The sequence below is a fragment of the Struthio camelus genome, chromosome 22, assembly GCF_040807025.1.
Source record: "Struthio camelus isolate bStrCam1 chromosome 22, bStrCam1.hap1, whole genome shotgun sequence".
In the NCBI taxonomy this organism is placed as follows: Eukaryota; Metazoa; Chordata; class Aves; order Struthioniformes; family Struthionidae; genus Struthio; species Struthio camelus.
This window is the reverse complement of record NC_090963.1, coordinates 7,478,816-7,491,657: the sequence shown is the minus strand read 5'-3', so window position 1 is coordinate 7,491,657 and position 12,842 is coordinate 7,478,816. Positions and strand designations below refer to the sequence as shown.

The 12,842-nt window shown below is 41.2% G+C and overlaps 1 protein-coding gene across 12 annotated transcripts in view; it reads right to left on the bottom strand.

The window, feature by feature from the left end:
• Positions 1-12,842, bottom strand: part of ARHGAP32 (Rho GTPase activating protein 32) — a 290,155-nt gene that overhangs the window by 77,783 nt on the left and 199,530 nt on the right. For all 12 annotated transcript variants that reach the window (XM_068916543.1, XM_068916547.1, XM_068916538.1 and 9 more), the window contains 4 exons: positions 10,291-10,428; positions 8,070-8,162; positions 6,242-6,364; positions 3,960-4,037 (listed from right to left, as the gene is read on the bottom strand). In XM_068916543.1, coding sequence (XP_068772644.1) covers positions 3,960-4,037; positions 6,242-6,364; positions 8,070-8,162; positions 10,291-10,428 — 432 coding nt within the window. The remainder of the gene's footprint in view (positions 1-3,959; positions 4,038-6,241; positions 6,365-8,069; positions 8,163-10,290; positions 10,429-12,842) is intronic.

Genomic DNA, 12,842 nt, shown 5'->3' with positions numbered 1-12,842 from the left:
AAAAAAGTAAAACCTTTAACTTACAAATCTCCCTTGGTCAGAAGAAATACATGCTAAAAAAAAAAAAAAAAGTATACCCCACGCATAAAAACAGAAAAATTCCTTTAAGTCAAGAAGTCATTTTCTTCCATGTTTGGTGAAGCCTTGCTCTTTGTCCTATCACGACATGATCTGCTGTATAAATTGTGATCCATTCAATAAAACTGTGCTCCACAGACAGTGCTGTGTACTGCGACAGCAGGACAATCTTCTCCACAAACAATTTACAACTCCTGTCTGGGAGTTACACGATGCTCTACGTAGTCACCAATCCATCGTTCTGGGGAAAGGTCTGGCACTAATGAAACAAGACATTTCCTGTCAAACATGAAAATGCATCTATCATTTAAACTTTCTGGGAGAGGATTAAGGAGCAGGGAGGGATTATCCACCCCAAGTGAAGCAATAAAAACTTGACACTGGCACTGGCCTTACACTACGCTGGGGGAGGGGAAGCCTTTGAAATCAGTGCCAGTGCTCCTGAAATTACTTCCCATTAGCTGCGATTTTGTTCGTATTCTCTTCCTCCTGTGACTGTAGGTGCTTCTCCTAGACATGAGGTAACTCTACAGACATTATCTGTACACAGACTGTATTTTACACGTGGATTTTCCATTAAAAGGACTTCCAGAGAAGAGCGCTATCACAGGATGCGAGGTAACTCACACATACAAGTCAAGCTGCTTTCCCTCAGATTCCTAGGCCTGAGAGAGGCAGCTGGAAGGCACGAATGCTCAAGCTGTGTAAAAAGAAATTTTCTTTCAATTTCCTAAATTTCTTCCAAAATGTCCTTTGATTCTACTTCCTTTTTCTCAACATCTCTCTCTATCCATCGCCTGATTTGAGCTCTTCTCCCTCCAGCTACTCATTTTGCAGTTCTGGATTCCCTTCCCAACTTAAGTCGTTCTGACAGTCCCACAGTTCCTTAATATTTTTGACCTTCCTAATACAAATCTTCTTTTCTCCCAGATCCCTTGGACACACTTTTAACGCGTTTGCTTAAACGTCTCATGTTGTGCTAATCTGAATAATCAGTAGTAGAAGAAGGGATGGCATTATAATTGAAGTATATACGTATTCTACAATTCTATAGGGAAGGACAGAACAGTCCATGAAAAAAGAACACTTGAACAGTGCAGTGAAAGCAGGTATCTTGTTCATACCGTCAGCTTCCACAATTAGAGGAAACAGAACAAGAACATAACCTTATACACAACCTAATACAGAAAGGAATATCACACAGGAAGAACATAAGACTCAAATCGGAGAGATGCTGTACGATGGATCACGTCTCAGTGAAGGACATGGTGACAGTTGATCTCAGAAACACAGCAACCTGGCAAGATGGTCTTTTGTTAATTTATTTTATTAGTTACAGTGACAGGGTCAACTGATTGGTTGCAGAAGCATTTGCCTGTAATAAATGCTGTAAAGGCTGCACGGCTTTATCAGTTCTTACAGGTATTACTATCACAATGTTCTTCACCTATGTTGTCTTTTTAAGTATTCATCAACCACACTTCTTTACTGAACTGTACCACACCTGTAGGTCTGGTGTATCAGCAGCAGATATAAGCTCTCTTTCCCTGAATTTCTTTTCAATGCAGTAGTTAGTACTGTCAAAAATCCACATTAAATCTGGAAATGGGCTTTTTCTGTACACTCAGAGCAATGGTCCTTAAACTTGAAGCACAGGTTAAAAACTCTTCCCCCCCACCTTTGTACAACACTAGAATTTGCATCTCTTGATAGTTGGTGTTTCAGGAAATGAAAAGCTCTGACGCGTACATTTCAAAGAAATGACAAAAACTGTCAACTCAGAGGAAAAAGGAATCTCTGCAAATCAGATGCATGCTTATGTGAAGAGATATGTTTATGTAGCAATAACAGAGTTAGCATAGCTTATGAAATTACTGCCTGTCAACTGAGATACAGCTGTTGAAACCCACCTCTAAGCTAACTAGCTTTATGCTGCAGTCAGCACTAGCAGAAAGCCTACAGATGGTCTGTTACCATATCTCAGCTGACAAGCAGTAACTTCTTAAAATACACCAACTTCATTTTCTGCATTTGCGCAAACACATTCTGAGAGCTACTGAAACATATTTTACAGGTGCTATATTTCTAGTTGTCGCTTTGTGAAGGGCTCTGGCTTATAAATTAAGATGCAAGAGTATTACAACCCTGATTTTCCATTAAGCTAAAACATGGCACGCTACTTCTGCAGCTGTTGGGATCTGTTGTGTCAGTAGACTGACTGTGCGTGGATGCAGACAAACCCCTTTTCAAGTGGTTTGATCATCAACATGTCTTTGTACTGGGAAAGCAAAACAGGATTACTCTGATCAGACTGGAGGGACAAGAAGGCCGTGACAACTGCAAAATAGTTCCCTCACTTCTTGGTATCCTTAATCACCAGTGATGCTTTTCACAGCTAGTCACAACTTCAACCAGCCTAATGAAAAGCAGGGAGCTTGCGGAGAGTAATGCAACATACACCCTACATGGCGATACAGTACGCTCACAGTGAACCAGCTCTGTGCGAAGTGCCTGCGCCCCATACACAGACTACAAGGCAGTTCTGCTTTATTTTGCTGATTCCCTCAAAAGTCAAACATGACATAGCCTGATCATATGAAGCCATTTCACTAATTTTTGACAGCACAACAAATACAGCTTTACAGCTTCTAAATCAGAACAAAAATCTTGCAAAGACAAAACACTCTTCAAAACTGGCCTAAGAAGAGTCAGGTTTGTTCCAGAAATACCACTGTGTTAACTCTACAAATAAACTTAATTTCACATCAGGTATCATGTGTCCATGCTACTCTAATTTTACATCAAATGAGACGTTATCTGAACTCCCACATCTGCTATAAAGCCAAGAAAAACTATCCCATGTGCTCTGGCTAATCAGACCGAAATGCAATCGTATAACTAACACTCAATCCAGATGGGATTTGCACTGCTCAGTGATCTGGCAGCACACACATCTAGTATTAATGAGAGCAGAACCACACCTGGGTCTGGCACAGAAAGGTCTGTCAGGGAAAATCTGAGGTGCTTTGAGAAGACTTCCCAGGCCAAAACCTACATATGTCAGGTCACCTCTGAGTTTGCTCCAGAGCAAACTCAAAATTCCATCTAGTCGCACAGAGACCGGCGCATGAAAATCCCTCTTATGTGAAATGAACTGCAACAGCGAGACACCACAGTGCGAAGAGGTAGAAAGTCAGCTCCCCCACCTTTGAGTAGCTTCTGGCTTTTTTGCTTTTGCAAATAAAGACCTTGTTTTTCATTTCCTAAAGAGCAAATCCACGCTGGAGAATAAGCCAACAATAAGGAAAAAGCCATTTCCACTCAAAAGGTTTTGTGCCTGATTCTCAGGTGCGTTAAGGATCTTCTGAAAATTCAGTCTAAATCTCTGCTATAATCTTTACAGAGACCAGTAGTATTAACACTTGCTAATAAACGTAGATGTGAAAGCACAGATTAATTGGGTGGCTCGTCCAAGTCAACTGCAGAGTCTTATCAACCGGTTTTCTCTGAATCCTCTTTGTTCTGCCTGACCTAATTTTTAGATAGTGGAAGGAAAGCGATGATTTGGATAACAGTGTCAGCTATCTCAGAGGCAGTGCAACTTAAGCTTCTACTAACATCAGGCCAGCTGTTGATCGAGATCAAAGGGTTACGGCTCTTCCTACCTTGCATAGGTACAGCGACAGCTTTCCTATGAAGACCCCCCCGTCTGCTCTAGCTCAAGTTCAGAGAGAAAGTGGAAGTCCTCTTACTCCAATGTAGAGACACTCTGTTTATATTCACAAGTAAGCACAGGCAGGCACAGCAGTTCTCTGAACAGTATTACTGAGTTTACCTGCCTTTATTCAAGTTGCACTATCAAGTCTGATGCTTTTGCCTACCTGAAATCCATGTTTGCCTCTCCACCATGTGGTCAGCTCCTTTGGAGGCATATCAATAACAGACACAATGTCTCCCACCTGAAAAAGATTTGCAACATCAGTCACAAAAACTTGCTATGTGGCTAGGAGGAAAGCACAATTCAAATGAATGCATTCTTCCATGCTGCATGAAATTACAAAGCTCGTGAGCAACTGCATCAACGCGAATCTTGAGGCATCTGCCTTTGCAGAATGAAACTGCGAGGCCGAAGACTTACTGCATTACACAACCTACAGGATATAACTGTTATATCTATTCATAGGGAAATGATTCTCAAAAGCAGCAGGCTGTCTGCCAAAGGGTACGGAAGTGTTCTGATTAAACTGCAGAGAGAAGTAAGCAGTGATAGCTGGAAGATATTTTCAAGTAGCTGAAGTAGTTTCTACTTTGTGCCATATATATCTATATGTATGCATCTACATATGTCTGCTTGTTTCCTTTCATGGCAAAAAGTTAAGAGCAAAAAGTTCACAAGCTGACAACGACATATTTTTCTTTATTAAAAAATGAAGAGTGGAGAGGCCGCGTGATGTTACAGCAGCAGGAAGGAAAAAGACCAGTATTAAGGGAGACAAAGCAGGTTTTCTGAACCTCTACTCGTTCTCATCAAAATATAACGCTGAAATAGTTCAAAAGGACATCAGCATATTCAATACTAAAATTGGTTTGATGGGAATCAAGATCTGTGTGGACTGTATAAAGGAAAACGAGATAAGCCATAGCAGAATGGATAGATCCTAACCTAATACTGCAGCTAGGTATGGTGAAAATTAACAGTAACGCCTAACTTTTACCTGATTTTTTGCACTAATGGCTCTCAAAGAGCTTTACAGAGAAGATAACACGTCCCCATCTTTCAGATAGGGATAACTGAGACACAGGTATGTGAAATGCTTTGCTCAAGGGAACAGCAAACCAATAGTGGGGCAAATTTTCATCCAGGAAACCATGCTGTCACCACACTGAGCAGAGAAACCAGAATTTTTCCCGAGTACTGAGAAGCAAATGCCACGGTCAGCTACTTTCACAATTGCTTACGAGAAAGTAACAATAGCTTAAATATGAAAAGACAGTGTGGGTTAGGGAATAGAACACAATATTGTGAAACAACTGATGGTATTCCACTTCTACTCTGCCAAGGTTTTCTCAGTATACAAACTTGGAAAGCACCATGTGCCTTGCTTTCCCCACTTGCATGCTCTGCCTAATAACAACCTGCCTGACTACCTGACTGTTGCAAGGCCAAGTTGGCCTGCTGGTGCAGAGTGGTGAGATTTACAAACGGGAAGTGCCTTCTTAGTGCTTTTATTAATATTGAGATACTGACTAACAGCCTGTATCCCGTACTGTGCGCATTTTAACTTGGAAGACGACATGTCCACATGTCTTTCTGATTAGCTCCATTCGTTGGTGTACACTACTAATTGCCTCAACTCTGAATAAGGACAAAACCCTGGCAGCATTAGCCTACCACTGTGATTTTTACTTCCTTCTCTGCGTGCTAAGACTAGGATCACAAAAACTCCTTCGGGCACGGACTGTTTTCCTTTATACTTTTTTGTATAATACTATCAATACTCCATTTATGCTAACATCGCACATTAGCAAACAATCAGAGCATAACACGTTGCTTTCTGGGAAGGACAGACGAGAGCGCCAGATATTCAAGTGATTCCAGGGCCTGATCTTCAATGACTTTGCTTCACAGCAGCTCCTGTTCTGTATCAAGTAAGATTTTCAGAACAGTTTTGAATCATCACCTACCCTTTAAGCACTACGTTCTTTGATAATCTGGTTTTTTTCTCCTTCTGTGAGCAGAAGTGCTCAAAAACGGTTTTAGACATGCGCTTGCTTACAGGAAAACAGGTTGTGTAAAACTGGCCAATGAATAATTACATGGGCATGCGTCCACATACACACATACGTAGAATGTCTTCCTGAACAGATTTAACATACTTTTAATACACCGTACAACATTAGCTGTACAGATGTCCCTGCTGCTGCTCAGGGACCAGGCTAGAATACTTGGCAGTATCAGTATAATCAGAAGATACTAATGCCAGTTAAAGCTATATTTTAAAGATGACTGAACTCCTCTGTCCAACCCAGCAACAGTGTATTTAACTGAATCGTCTAAGCTTCATCACACAAAGCATTCTGAAAGCGTATGAATATATTTCTGGCGCACACGCACACACCACACTCTTCTATATATGACAACAAGGACTGTTTAATTATTTACCTCAAAGGACAGTTCATCTGCTGCCTGAGCAATATATCTCTTAATAACGTGGGCAGCAGCGATAGCAGGAACGTTAATGGAGGATTCCTCATGGACTAGCAGGTGATTCCCCTTGTTATCAATCTGAAACAAAGAGCATAGGAGATTGTGAGGCAGCTGAGGACAAGTGGCTCTGAGGATGCATTTTATTGGTGCTCATACATGGCAGAGATTTCAAACTGATTCACAGAGACAGCACAGCTTGGGGGCCCCCTGAAGAGAACAGCAAGGAGAGACATTGTACGGCACAGCATATATAGAAATGAAGAGGAAGGACAGCTCATAAATCGTTTTTCTGAAGGTCATATGTCTCCATCCACCTAACTGATAGGAAAAACGCTGTATTTGTGCATCTCTGTGTACAAACAGTAACATGACAGTGAATGTTTACATCTCCCTTTAACACTGAATTGCATCATTTTACTTGAAGTACGACAATATAAAATTGGCTATTAAAAAACCTCTCTGCAAAGAGGAATTAGTGGTCAAGGAAAGTCACTGAGGTAACAAGGAGATGATGCCAAACTGAAAATGAGCATCACTTTCACCCTTCTCCCACCTTTTTATTTGTTTTCTTTTTTTAAGAAAACACGGTTCCTATCCCTTGCTGCAGTCATCAGCCTGCTTTCAAAACTCCTAGATATTTGTGCTCACGTGAAATTTTGGTAAGATACTCAGTTAATCTAAAAATGTTAGTCTGGAGAATTCAAATCGCATTGCAGCAATCTCATTGGTGTGTGCAATTGCTTTGCTGTAATCTCTACTTCCAGTGTGTTGCTGTAAAGTCTGCAGTTTCATTTGCCTCTATAACTTCCTTTCTACCTTTTTGCTGAGAAGGTTTCCAAGATTTGCCTCACCCCAAAGGATTTTAGGGTGGGGAGCACATCCGCGGAGAAAATGGCAGGAAAATGCACTCAATCCGTACCACTAACATTTAAAGAAGCTTTGCAACAGTCTAATAAGAGTTCTTTCTATTCCTGGTGTAATGCAGCAATGTCTTCAGGCATTGGCAAGGCACATACATTCATACCCAGATTAACCAGTAACTGCACTGCTGACAAAGACGACAGGTGGCCTTCATCACTTAAACAACAGACCTTATTGGGCAAAGAGTACAGGAAGAATGAGGCTAAGTGATGAAGATGGTACAAGACCGTTAATAGAGTAACCAACGCGACAGCTGCAATGCACAATATACAAATAGTACCATTGCAAGCACAACACAGGCTCTGTTAACCAGTTTAACTAACAGCAATGGCAAACAGGAGCAGATAATATTTATTGTTTCTATGCAGCTATTACAAGGAAAAATAAAAAACAGGGCAGACAAACACCATAAGGGACTCGGCTCCAATGCTTTTAGAAACTTGCCACGCTTACAATATTCCCCTGCCAAAAAGGAGCACAGTAATGCAGGCATTTCCTCATTTTCCTCAGCCATGGACTAGATTCGTCCATGTGTCTATCAAGCCAATCACTGCTTCGCTAGAATTGCCACCTTCTCTTCCTTCGTGAACGTCAGAAGAACAGCGTGTTTTTGGTGACAAAATCCAAGCAAGAGGGGAAAAAAGCTCCTATATTCTGAACACGGCGTCTGATTCTGTTTGCTCTGTACCTTTTGTGGCTACCTACACACCTGCAACAGGGAAACAAAGCTTTTAGGGTGGGATTTTCAGTGACAACAATAGATCTGGAAGGATTATACCTCTCTCTGCAGAGGAGCACGCGTTCACCTTGCTCTGCTGGCAAGGGTCAGGAAATACAGAACAATCGGAGCTTCAAACTGTACCTCCATCCATGTGAGGGCTGGCCCACAGTTTATCTTGTTGCCTGCGATGGCTGAGAGACGTGACAGGTAAGCCATCAGCATCTGGGTGACAAGCTGGAACAGAAAAGAAAGTACACTGACAACATGTCATAGTTTGGAGACTCTTCTTCAAAACTACCACAGATTGTCCATCGGTATAGTTATAGAAATATATTCCCTTTTGCAAGGATATCTGTCTTTTGGAAAAGGAGGGCGAACTGCACACAGTGTTGCAATAATTAGGCAAAAAGCTGTGTAAAGAAGCAGATCCCTGTGAAGGTAATAATGTCACTCTTACAAGATATGCAGATTTTTAGTAATTTTACTTCTCAAGGGACCTTAAATTTAAAGCCCTCCTCTCATCACGAACTTCCCATACAAACAAATCATTTATATTACGACCATCAAACACATCTGAGAACCATTTACTGAAATAAAACACAGGCTGCCATTTTCATCCGCCCGCAAACACTTAAGAATGTGGCAAGTCAAACCGGCCCCTTGGCAAAAGAGTAATTTTTCAAACAACAGAAGAGGGTTTTAAAAATACACTTAGCAATGTCCCTTCTACAATAGTAAATCTGCTTTAACATAAAGCAACCTACTGAGGTCTTTCCAAAGCTTCACTGACAATATTACAAAGCAGTATTGCAGCTCAGAGTCCGTAGGACTGTTTGAAACCCTGCTCTTCTCAAACATCTGTTCAAATTTGGTCAATTCAAAACAAAAAATATAGCATGTGAGACACCACATAGCTGCCAAATTATATTCCATAGAGCAGCAGAGATGTTTAAGAGCTCTACAACTTCTGTGCTTACAGATATAATACAAATAGTCAGCCTTATGCTATAAAATACATACTAAATGTATTTGATCAGCTGTGCAAATGCAGATTTAAGAGGCAGGAATGCCTAAAATAAAATGTAAAAAAATGAACTGAGGAACTAATTATCCTGAATATTGTCTCTTCTGTCAAATTTAAATGACTAACAACTTTAAATTCTCCTCAGAAATAACCCACACTGAACACAAAACAACTAACAAATCAGACTCTCTGATGAGCTATGGGACGGCATTATCGACTGTCTGTATCCAATGGCAAAAGCTCTCTGACTTCAGTGGGGCACTGATTTCAACCTCCGTGTGTTGTTCGAAAGGAATCAATCCTCACTCAGTCGGCACTGAGCACAGATCCTGATTTATAGATCCTGGATGGATTCTACTTTGAATGCTTGGAAGGGCCTCAATTTTCTCATCTCCCCTTTTCAGCTACACATCTTGTGGGCAAGCAACGTTAGCCTTTCATCACAGCACGTCAAGATTTTTCTGTGTTTGCGCTTGATAGTAGGGGGCAAACACGCAACTACAGGGCCTAGAGATAAGTGACCTGTGAAATGAAGTGTCCGTCACTGTGATACATGCTCTTCCCACAGACAGACTGAGGTCTAACAGAGGCTGTTCTGTTTATGCTCTGCTGGCTCAAATAACCTTCTGCAGCCACACATTACATTGTTTCCCTCTCCCTGTCTTCTAAAATGATGCAGTGAAGATGTACCTGCTACTTCCCTGAAGATCATTTTGGACATGAACAAGACCTCCAAATCATCAACAGTGGAGAAGCTCAAAGATTTCTAACTCACCACATTCCAGGTGAAGATGGTTTGACAAGAAATGAAAAGTACCTCTTGCTCCTTGAGGAAAAACACTCCTTAATCTTTATAAAGACCTTTTAAAGATTACACTAATGCAAATGCTCTCAAAAACAAACAAACTTCAGTAACTTTCGGTTTATAAATACAAATCTAATATTTCAAATGGTAAATAGTGCTGCAGTACTTGTACATATTGATTTCCTGGTAACGTTAAGTTGCTAAAAATAAGTCAGTAAATATCCACATCATCAGAAAAGCTTCTGACGACATAACAAAACGCTCATCTAAGGTACTGACAGCAGAGCTCCTTCTTGATACTCTCCATAACCATTACAAATTCAGTAACACATTAATTGATATGACCTGGCAGGCATTTCTGTTTAAACCACCGAAATTAAGAGCAAAAAACACTTACTGATCTTATTACTTCTGATCAGTTTCCAAATTTAACCCCGGACACATTAAAACTACTTTGTACATCCTTGGAAAATATCTTCCATCTACTTGCTGGTGACTCTGTGCTTTAATTGTTTATTGAGCTAATAATTTACCTCCGGACTGTCCTTCAGGGCATCGGAGCGGGGTAGCTCTGACAGCTGGGAGAAGCGTCGGTCATAAATACATAGGTGAAGATGTTTATCAAGTACTCGGAAATCTTCATAACTCCGCTTCACAATCCAGCTCCTTCCCTGCATAAACAGAAAATAGCATCACATTTTCATAAACTTTTCACCAGTTCTGGTTAGCTGAGGAAAATGACAATTCTTGCAGAAGTAACAGACAGATCGGGTGATCTTTCTTTGCAAAACATGCAAGAGTGATGAAAGCGCCTCAATAATATTTCCAAGTTTTAATCTGTAGACAGCTATTCATGTTCAACCCAGCTGAGATTGCTCCTGCTTCAGTTACGTAACACTAGGTCTAGCTGTGGCTCAGCAGTTAAAAGAGGAGATCTATCCAAAACTTTCAAGTTCTACCTCTCTTACAAGGGTTTTGTAGTATTTTCATTCACAAGGTGTCTATGCACAAATGTGAATTATAAAATGGTTGTATAAACAGCTTGAAGTTAGTTTCTACATAGACAGAAAAATACACAAACAAGGCAGGATTTGAAGGAAGGATGGGAGCTTGCAGTATTTTTATCAGACACTCCAGGCAAATCTTCACCCTATGATGAGTAACACTAGCTGAAAATTTACTCCTGAGTGCATATCACTTGCCTAATTAAAAATATTGACAAGATACATACTGCTTCAGGGGACAAGGAAGAGACCATGGCAGCACAGCATAATTTACATTTTGAAGCCTTTAATATCTAATGACTACTTCAAAATGCTTCATGGCCTATTACGATCAATAACAGCTGTTTTAACAATGCAGCAGTTTACAGGTCAAAGCGCTTGATGAACATTATTAATCTTCTCAACACTCCCATGTCGTCCCTAAGATGATACTTGCAACGTTCAACAGAAGCGGGAACTGGATCAGTGACCATGGACCTCCACAAAGCTTCCCCACCCTCTATTTCAAGTGCAAAGTGCTGCTTCAAACTTTCTTTCCTAAGAACAGCAGCACAGCCATACTTAAGAAAAAAAAAAAATCGCTGTCAGCAGTACACGCTCTGCTTCACACTCCACATACAGTTCTGTCCCTAGGGAAATGATGAGAAAAACAACAAAGCACGCGACAGGCGTCAGTCATGTCGAACAACGGCAGGTGCTCCTACAGCACAGCCACGCAAGGCCTGAGGCTCGGCAGACGAAGGCACTGAATTGCTCCAGGTTACACAGCAACTCGAAGGTGGGGCCGAGGATTAGAGCCGAAGAAGTGACGTGCGGCGGCCAGCGCAGAAAACAGCGAAACGCAGGGTGTAAGAGGCGACACAGCATAATTTCAGTTTTCACTGGAAAAAATGAACAACTGTAAAACGTGTTCATGGATCTACTGTACCAGCTGTCAGCACTACAGCTGGGGGACTTTACACCTGATGCCCTCTTCACCCGGGCTACAAAAGGACGGCCTGCTCTGACTTCCCAGTCACCTTCTGCTATATTCTGCTGTACTTTATTTACCAGGAAGGCTGTAAATATCACTTTTATATTAATATCTAAAGCTTATATGGCAATTGTAAATGTAAATCCTATAGTCTACTAGGTATTTAGCTACTTAGCTACAAGCTTGTACTAGCTATTTTCTGACAAATGAATTTAAGACAACTCCAGGCTGTGTACTGTGCCCATAAACTGCTCTCACATCACAAGAAATCACCTATGTTTCACAAGCCTAAAGAGAGAGGATTACCTTCATTTAGGATACAAATGCTTTGCAATATCCATCAGTTATGTCATTGTATTTTTGGTCTGCAGGAGGGAAAAAAAAGAGCAAAAGAACAGTGCCAATCTATTTATCTTCTAAAAGAGAAATGCCTTTCCTGCTTCTTTATCTTTTGCAATTAAGTGGCTCTTGCTGTCCTGTTAAGTTGCCACTGTGACCTTCAGCTGAGCAAGATTTAGTCACCGGTGTAAGAAACAACAGATCGAGAAATCACTGCACTCCTTTATTTGCTTCTGCCCACTGCATTCAACAGGACGCTTCAATACAATCTCATATGCTACCCGAGCAAAGAACAAATCTATCTGTCAAATCATCATAACCCTGCCATTAATGACAATTCTTCCACGATATCTTGATCTTACATGCTGGATAGTTGTGGATTTGTGGTGTCTTTCTATCATAAATTAAGACAGTAAGGGATAAATTTACAAGACAGGAATAGCTGGGGTCAACAAACTCCTGTTCTGTGTGGCAGGGTGTGTAGGATGAGCTGTGGAAAGAGTAGATTATTTAGATAGCGTTTTACTTGCTTTTGATGAAATCGTTCCTACACCATCACAGTAACTAGGCTACTGAGAGTTGCTAAGGAACTTGATTAAGGAGCGGGGCCAGCTTACCTCGCAACAGCAGTGGCGGTTCTCGCCCCTCCTCCTCCCAGAGGTTCTCCCTGCACTGCACACCGACTCGTGCAGCGAGCGCTGGAGCTGGCAGTTGAAGCCTCGTAACCCAGAGCCACCACTTGTTTTCCTTGGAACTGCAGCAGTTCTGC